The following is an 8607-nucleotide window of genomic DNA, read 5'->3' as shown; positions in this document are numbered from 1 at the left end:
AAAAAAAAAAAAAAAAAAAAAAAAAAAGAGGAAAAAAATGTTATATAACTATTATGAGAAAAAATATAACTGAGGCTGCTGGTACTATGGGTGAAGTCCTCATCAGTGAGAAAGCCAGTCTGCTATGTAGCCTGGAAACATTCTTGTCCTTCCCTGCTTGGGAAAACCATCAGGACACAGGTACATTCTCATCCCTTCCCTGGATCCCCCAGAGGGCTACTAATCACTGTCTCAGTGGCCCCAGCCCTCCTTGGTCCTCCCTACTCATTTTCCTTTTTGTCACACTCACTTCCCCTTCCCGAACCAGTTGCCAACACAGGCCACGACAGAGGGCCAGCCTGTGGTCTGGACAAGTCCGTTGCAGATCTGCAATGAAAGAGGACCGAGGGTGAGAACAGGTCTGGGCGCGTGCCCTGCTTGACCACCCTTGGTGGAGGTGGTTCAATGTCATGGGTCTCCACATTCCACCCTGCAAACCTGTCCCTTACACGCACATCCACATCCACCCCAATGCCACCAGCTGGTTTCTCACCTAGCTCAAGGTTACTGGAGCCAAGTCCAAGCCTGTGCATCTGAAGTGGCCTCAGTATAGTGTGCGAGCAAGAAGCACTGAGCCAGGAGTGCGTGGCTGTCAGGGGTGGGAAGCAGGACCCATGCATATGCAGGTGGAGCCCTAGACTAGGAGCAAGGAGTCCAAGTCCTTGAGTGCTATACCTTGGGGTGGCTGGGGAGAACCAGTGGCCTCTAGGATCCCTTCTGTGATGGGAACAGAGCCTTGGGTACATGAACTAGTGTCATACCTGGATGAGCACAAAGTACCAGAGCACGTGTATGTTCCAGAAATATCCCAGGCCAAAGAGGGCGGTGAAGAGACCGCTGAGCAGCATTCCGGCTGAAAGGTAGTACCGGAGGGGGAGCCGCTCCCCAAAGATCCCACTGGAGAAGACAGAGTTGGGTTTACAGTTAATCTCCTCTCTGTCCACTCTACCACCTCATTTCTTCCTCCACCCATGGTGCTGAGGCTACCCTGGCCACCAAGATGTCCACAGATGACGCATGAAGCTCGGTGCCCACTTCCTGGACCTCCGCTTCCTCGGACACCGCTGCCTGTGAGGTTGCTATTGCTCAGCTCCTACCCTTGGCTGACCCCTCCTCTCACACACTTTTCTCCCAGACCAGGCTCCTGTGGTCACACCACCCGTGTGCTTCCCAGCCCCATCTGTGAGCCTCCATCCTGTGCCGCAACTGGAGCTTCAGGATCCTGTCCAGGTGCCTTTTGAATCTTCACTTAGATGTCCCCAGAGCATTTAAAGCCCAGCATTCCAGAACTAATTTCTGCTTTCTCCTTTCACCAGCCAGTCCTCAGCCTGCACTCCTGATCTAAGTAAAGGCCACCACCATCCACTTGGCCACTCATGCCAGTCCAAAGGAGCTACCTCAGGCTCTGCCTCTCCTTCCCACCCCTCACATCAGTCCCTGAGGCCCACACATTCTACTTTCCTCTTTTCTCTTTCTAGTGCCTTTTTCTAAAGCCTTACATGTGCTAGATAAAACTCTCTGCCACTGAGTTATACCCCCAGCCCCCACTCCACCCCTTAAATGGTTCTCCAGTGTGCCTACTCCTTGGCACCTCTATCACCACTAAGTAACCCAAACTCTCAAGCTCAGCAGCCTGGGCTGCTGTCAAATTGTTCCCTTAGTATGACTGAGCTTGCCATCTCCCAAATCTCCCTCAGCATTCCTGCCCCACAGAGTGATCTATCCAAAATGTAAGACTGGGATAAAATTCCTCAGTGGCTGTCCCTTCCCACAGTGTGACACACAGGCTTCATCTGTGATTCCTGGCAATGAGTTCCACGCTGACTCTGCCACTCTGGACACAGCTCGAGATGGGATCTTCCATGGATCTTCTCCACATCCAGGGCTGTTCTTAGAGGACCCCAGTCCCTGCCCACCATCATTGCTATCTCGCTGAATACTCGAAAGGAGCTTTCAGGAGAAGGGGCTGCTAACAGTGGGGTACACCAGGTAAAGGAGCAATCTCAATGGCCACCCACAGAGAGTAAAGGAGGCTGACAGCCCGTCCTCACCTAGGGGAGGGGTCAGCATGCTCACTTCAGCCCACTGTGCCCAGGTCATTCAGCTCTAAGCTGTCTCACTGTGGGCCTCTCTTGTTACCTGATAAACATGCCAATGGCGTAGGCCACAAGGAAGGCGTTGTCCACAGCCCCCAGTAACTCCTTGTAGTCATCTTTGTCTGAAAGCAGACAACAGATACAGAAAGCTGGCTGCTTGGCTGCCCTGCAAGAAGCCCTTTCTGGCTCTGGACAGCCTCTTCTTGAGGAAGAGAGGAAGAGTGGGGAAGAGCAACACCCCCTGTTCTCACCAAATGGACTCCAGCTGCACCATGTGGTATCATTGAGACTGTGGGTGTCATTGATGGGGTTGATCAACTCCGAGCAGTTCTGATGCAGACGGCTCTGAGAGGCAATGGAAGGCTTAGGTCAGGGGTCTTCCCATCACCCCAGAACCCACTCAGCCCAGAGAGGGACGAGCCACCTCCAACCCCAGCCACACCATTCAATGCTCCCTCCTGCCGGCACCTCCCCCAGCAGGGATGGGCAGGTGGCCACATCAGACTCCATGAGCAGAGCCCACAGATCCCAGGGCTCTGTCTTCTCATCCCATTCACACCCACTGGCACTGTTGTCTTGGTGAATAAACTCAAAGGGAGCCCCCAGGGAAACATTGTTGGGGAGGAACACTACTCATGGGCCTGTGTGGGGAGGAGCAGTTGGAGAGCAGGGTGAGGAAATGATGAGAACAATGGCCCGAGGCCCAGACCCTTCTACCACAGCGCATGTGTCCTGGGTCCTGCATTCTCCCTTACCACCCAGTCTCACCTTGACCACGCTGATGGGCTTCCTTGACATGTGATAACACGTATAAATGAGGAAGGTGAGCAGCAGGATGAAGCCCCGGTACCTGCAGGAGAAGACAGGTATCCATATCAGCAGGAAGCCAGGTGCCAGCGGGAAGTAGCTCCAGGGCCTCACCATCGCTGACTCTTTACCTTCAGGTTTCTTCTAGACACATGATCTTCAGGGCAGAGGTCAAGGGAGGCTAGGAACAACTCCCAGAGGCCAGGGTGCTGGGGGTTCCATCTTCCTGGTCAAAGCTCTGAGGCTTCTAGCAGAGCCTGCTTAGCGGGGCACTCACAACTCGCGGAGGTGGCTCCTCTGCTCCTGCCTCTCCCTTCTCTGTTTCTCTGGGTCTCACCAAGGGAAGGGTACCTCCATGTCTCTGCATGTGTGACTGAGATGGTGGCTGGGAGTTGGGAATTTTTTAAATGTCAGGAATGATGGAATGTGGAGGCAACTGAAGGGGGAGAAGGGTCTGTCTTCAAAGTGGGGTCAGTGTTTCCCTTAAACTTAGCAGACAGAGCCCAGGTCACAGTTGGAGATGAGTCAGCTGGGATAGTTGGTGACATAACTCAAGCTGCCTCTGCTAGTCCCAGGCTGGTCCAGGGCTGGTCCCATTCTCTTGAACGGAAAGATCATTTTTCCCTCTGTGGCTCATATGTTCCATGCATTGGCCGGGTATGGAAAGGACAGTTCAGTCAGGTCCCACTCACAGTTTCCAGCCCCTTCCCCTGTCCTGAGAGTCTGGGGAAGAGTTGCAGTGCCTGACTGAGTCAACATCTGCTTTCCCAGAAGGGCATCAGCTGAGCTGAGTCAGCAGCCAGTGGTCAGAAAGTATATGGAAAATAGATTTCAGAATGGAGGCTGGGGGTACAGCTTAACATACATCATGTGCTTTGTACGCCCAAGGCCCTGGATTCAATCCCCGAACCACCAAAAAACCCCAACACAAAAACAAAAGAATAGTTCCCATCCTGGGAGAAAGAGCTAGGCACTGAGAAAGACCCAGCAGCCTTTGCTCATTGAAGTTATCTTTCAAAAGCGGGAGGCCCTAGAACCCTCTGCCAGATCTCTTAGCTCTATGAGCCCGAGGGCAGACCCTACCTGCTCACTCTGCCCTTGCTGGGATTCTGCCTCCAAACCCCAAATTCACTTCCCCAAAACCTCCCATGAAGCAACACAGGATATCACTTGTGAAAGAAGGGGTATTTCTGCAAATCCTGAACCCTGTGTTGGGTTGCCAGGCCACTCTGATTTCATACCCGGTCTTGAGCTTCCAAACTAGATCTCTATCTCCATTCTCTCTACTACCCGCAATTTTACCTTCTAAAGAGAAGGAACTTACACATGCATCTCTCCATTGCTTGGCTTAGTTTTCTGTTTCTTTCCTTTTCATCAAGAATGAAGCCCTAGCTAGATAGCCTGGATTTCCACAACCTGACCCCCCCGACCACTTATTCACAAAGGCACCCAGATGGATCAGAGAGGTCTTCTAAGCACTTAGATTCTATAAGGAAGCCAGGGTCACTCCATGTACCTGTCACAGTGACACAGAGCAGCAAGCTTTGGGGCAGTAATTTTCCAGGTTCCACCAATTGTCATATGGCTCACAACTCCTAGTTAAGGGACTTTTAGACTTCTCTGAGAGTATTTAGAGAATGTGCCCAGTTGCCTTTGTGTAAAAAGCAATAGATGAAAGAACACTGGAGCCTATAGATAACACCAACACTGTGTCCTGCCAAGGATGCACCGGTCCAGGGGGAAAAGCAGGAAGCTCCGAGTGATGGATGTCACTCATTTGTTGAGTAAAAATTTTCTGTCTCTGGCTTCCTCTTCATTTGCTCATGGATGGTAGCATCAACCCCATCTAGCTCACAACAAAATAGAACACAATCTCACTCACACTCCGGGCCTTTGCACCCTGGTAGTGTCACCTTTAAGGCTCCGAAGCTTCAGCTAAGCCTATTGCTTGACCTTGCCAAGATGTATGGCCACCAACCCTAGCAACAAATCAGATCCTACCTGGATATGAAAGACCCCCAGGGACCTGAGGGCCCACTGGGGCCTCTGACAGACCCATCAGAGCCTGGCGCTGACTGAGACCTGCAGACCTGCAGAGCTTCTGATAGGAGCTGGGCAAAGCCAAAGTGGGCATGGAAGGGTAGCTCAGCTGCCAGCAATCTGCCCTTCTGCCTGACTTCTGCATACTGCTTCACTCCCGCCAGGAAGTGCCACCAAGGAAAGTCTCAGCCCTGACTTCCCTACTTTTAGTCCCAGGTGTTCTTCCATATTTGTTCAATGCCCCTTTCACCCAGAGTCCCGTCTCTCCTAACTGTGAGTAAGAGGATCTGTGCCAGAGGACAAATAACCTTGTGTCTGTGTCGAATACTGTGATTCTCTTGGCTGTCCGTCCATATACCTGCAAGTCCCAGGTACAGTTCTAGTGATCCAACGACAGCAAGAGAAGTCACAAAAGGGACCTCTGTTGTCCTTATGGAGCTCATGGATTATGGGGAGGTGGACAGAACTGATGCAACCCTGCTATCTAAAGGGAAAGCCCTTCATGGCAAAGAGGATAGAGAAGGGACATGAAACTCATTGTGCTGGGGGCAGGGTCAGGAAAAGAATCCAGGTGGTGAAGTTTCAGTTACACTTTCAAAAACAAGAAGGTGGTGGCCAGGCCAACCAGGCTGTGCAGGAAGATGTGTCACGGAGAGGAAGCAGCACATGCAAAGGTGCAGAGGCATGAAATAACACTGCCTGTTTGGAGAACTCTGCATAGTCCAGGATATCTGGAAGGTGGGACTGAGCCAAGCACAGAAGGAGGAGTGGGTAGGAGGAGGCAGAGCCCAAGCCAGGTAGAGCCTTGCATGCCAAGTGGTGGCATTTGGGCTACTTCTTGAGGATGACAGGAAGTGATTGGAGGGGCTGAGATTTCCTAGGCCAGGGTGCTCTGGACATCAGCAGGCAAAGTCACATGAAGACCCAGGGATATACCCTGTTGATTTTGGGGAGAAGCGCCAGATAGCCTTGCTCATGACAGGGCCGGGCCCACTCTCTGTGCATTTTGTATCCTGCCAGCTGTTCCCCAGCACCTGGCAGCATCATTGGTGTTCCTAGGTGGTGTATTTCAAGGAGGTGATGTCTATAAGAGAAAAGAGCAAGGACTTAGGAATCAAGCAGAAGCTAGTTTCATTCCTTAAACCTGTTTGTGCTTCTGAAAGCAGGTAGTTCATTGTCTCCCTCATAGAATTACCAACAGGTTAGTAAGATGATGGGAATAACAGGTCATATAGCATTCCTGACACCAGTGGGTACTTAAAAATGCAGCTACACTTGTTTCCGATTTCCAGATGATGCAAAAGAGCTGAAGGAGTTGAGGCAGCCCCTGCTGCTCTATTGTTAGAACCAAGAATGGCACCAAACTTCTCTGGATCATGGGTGATCCAGGCCCTGGATTTACAAGACCCAAGGGCATTTAAAGGCCAGCAAGCCCCCCAGCCCAGCCTCCCCAGGTGACACAAATACCTGAAGCTGCTACAGCTCTGTCTCTCTGCAGTGCCTACTGGGCCTTCCCACTGCTCCCTTAGGGGTGGACAGGAGGATCAGCAGGGGTCCACACTGGCATTATGACTGCCCTCTTCTGGGGTATGCCTCATGTAGACCACAACCTCCAGCAGAAAACCTAATCCCCATATCAGTGGGAGAGTCAAGATGCCTGGGGGGTTCTCAGCTGTGCTACGTGGTGCTAGGCCTGGCCCTGGTTTCCTCTGGGATTTCCTGTCTGAACTCCAGAAGGATGAGGAATGAGGTAAATGTCACAACACTGGTCTAGCACAGTGTGTCTGCATCTGGGCCTCCTCCTAGTCCAATGCTCTTTCCATGACACATTGTTAGGTCGTCTGGGGAAAAGACCCAGGTGCCATCACTTGAAGAGGCACGAGAAAAATTCAAATCAAAATTACAATAAAAGTCCATCTCACTCAAGTCAGAATAGTTACCAACAAGAATACTAAACCAGTAAGTAAATAAATGGTGAAACTATGAGAAAAGAGGAAACCTTTTATATTGCTGATGGAAATGTAAATTATTATAGCTGCTATGAAAATCAGTACGGAGGTTCCTCAGAAAACTAGAAATAGAGCTCTCATTTGACTCCTCTATACCTTTGCTTAGTATACAAGGAGTGATCAAAATATATAGTGAATGTTGAAATAAATTTATTATAGTAAAAGATACATTGCACACTAACCCCCCCAAATATTTTACTTCATCCTCAACATACTTATCCCATCTTGCCACCTTCTAAAGCAGTTCTAGAACTCCTCTTTGTGACTGTCTTTATGCTGTCTGATAAAAATATGGTGAATGCTGTTCGTAACTGCCATCTGAAGGAAGGAAAGCTTATAAAAACATTATGTCATGCGTCATCCATGTGAAACTTCTGGTTCTTCCCCTATGTCAAAATGATGTTGAAAAATAAGTGTTTTGAATTATTTCAGGACATCAAGGCAGCCATGACAGTATAATTAAAGGCATTCACAGAAGAGAACTTGCAGAAGTGCTTCAGAGGAGCCAGAAACAATGGGATTAGTGTCTTTGAAGCAAGGTGGACTATTTTGAGGGTAATTAATAGCATAGTATCTTTTATTGTCCAAAATTAAAAAAAAAATTTTAACATTCACTGTATTTCTTGACCATACCATGTACCCCTGAAGTAATTAAAGTCAGCATACCATAGGGGGTTATCTGTATATCCGCATTTATTATGCAATTCATGAAAGCCAAGATATTGGAACCAGCCTGGGTGCCCATCGACAGAAGAGTAGATAAGGGAAACCTGATATATAAACACAATGGAGTATTATTTAAAAAGAATGAAATTATGTTGTTTGCAGAAAAATGAATGGAACCAGAGATGATATGTTAAGCAAAATAAGCCAGATTAAAAAAGACAAGTACAGGATGCTTTCCATGGTAGGTGGAGTCTAAGAAAGATGACAAGAAAGTAGAGGGAAAGTCTTATTAGACAAGAGGAAGGGGATAAGGGGAACAGGGATATGGGTAAAGGAGGGTAATAGGATGATAGAAAATAATCAAAATATACACATGTATGAAAATATCACACTAAAGCTGGGCATGTCAGCTTGAGCCTATAATCCTAACATTCTGGGAAGCTGAGGCAGGAGGACTGCAAGTCTGAGGCCAGCCTGGGTGGCTTAGTGACTTAACAAGACCTGGTCTCAAAATTTAAAAAGGGCTAAGGATCCTTGAGTTTAACTCCCAGTATAAGGGGGAAAAACCCCAACAACTAACATTGAAATCAAGTACTTTGTAAAATTAATAAGCACAGATAAAAACTAAGAAGTAAAACACAAAAAAGTAATCCAAAGGGGCTCGTTGACATGGGTCAATGAGCCAGGTTGAGACTGAGGCTGCCGATCTTACATTGCTGAAAGGCCAGAAGGCTGAGGGGCCCTTGTGGCAGGAGGAACCCATGGGTTTCACTTCTCTTCACATAAGCCCTTCCCTAGAGAGCTAAAGAGACCCTGCAAAATGTGGGTCCAAAATATACACAGCTGTGAAGGGAGGGAGGCAGCCCAAGAGCAGCACCAGGTTGGGCTAAGGGACATAAAGGGCAAGGCCCCGGACTATTCCAGGTGATGTTCTTCGTTAGAAAAAGGTG

The 8607-nt window shown here is 49.1% G+C and overlaps 1 protein-coding gene across 1 annotated transcript in view; it reads right to left on the bottom strand.

Moving 5' to 3' along the window:
- The window catches only part of Slc37a2 (solute carrier family 37 member 2), a 25201-nt gene that overhangs the window by 8609 nt on the left and 7985 nt on the right, over window positions 1-8607 (bottom strand). The window contains exons 3-7 of the mRNA XM_010628733.3: window positions 2904-2985; window positions 2387-2480; window positions 2179-2257; window positions 801-936; window positions 290-366 (exon numbers count right to left, since the gene is read on the bottom strand). Of these exons, the coding sequence (XP_010627035.2) occupies window positions 290-366; window positions 801-936; window positions 2179-2257; window positions 2387-2480; window positions 2904-2985 (468 nt within the window). The remainder of the gene's footprint in view (window positions 1-289; window positions 367-800; window positions 937-2178; window positions 2258-2386; window positions 2481-2903; window positions 2986-8607) is intronic.

This window comes from Fukomys damarensis, unplaced genomic scaffold (genome assembly GCF_012274545.1).
Source record: "Fukomys damarensis isolate Sample0158 unplaced genomic scaffold, DMR_v1.0_HiC HiC_scaffold_16, whole genome shotgun sequence".
Taxonomy (NCBI): Eukaryota; Metazoa; Chordata; class Mammalia; order Rodentia; family Bathyergidae; genus Fukomys; species Fukomys damarensis.
Note: the sequence above shows the minus strand (reverse complement) of the source record. Positions and strands in the feature narration are given on the sequence as shown.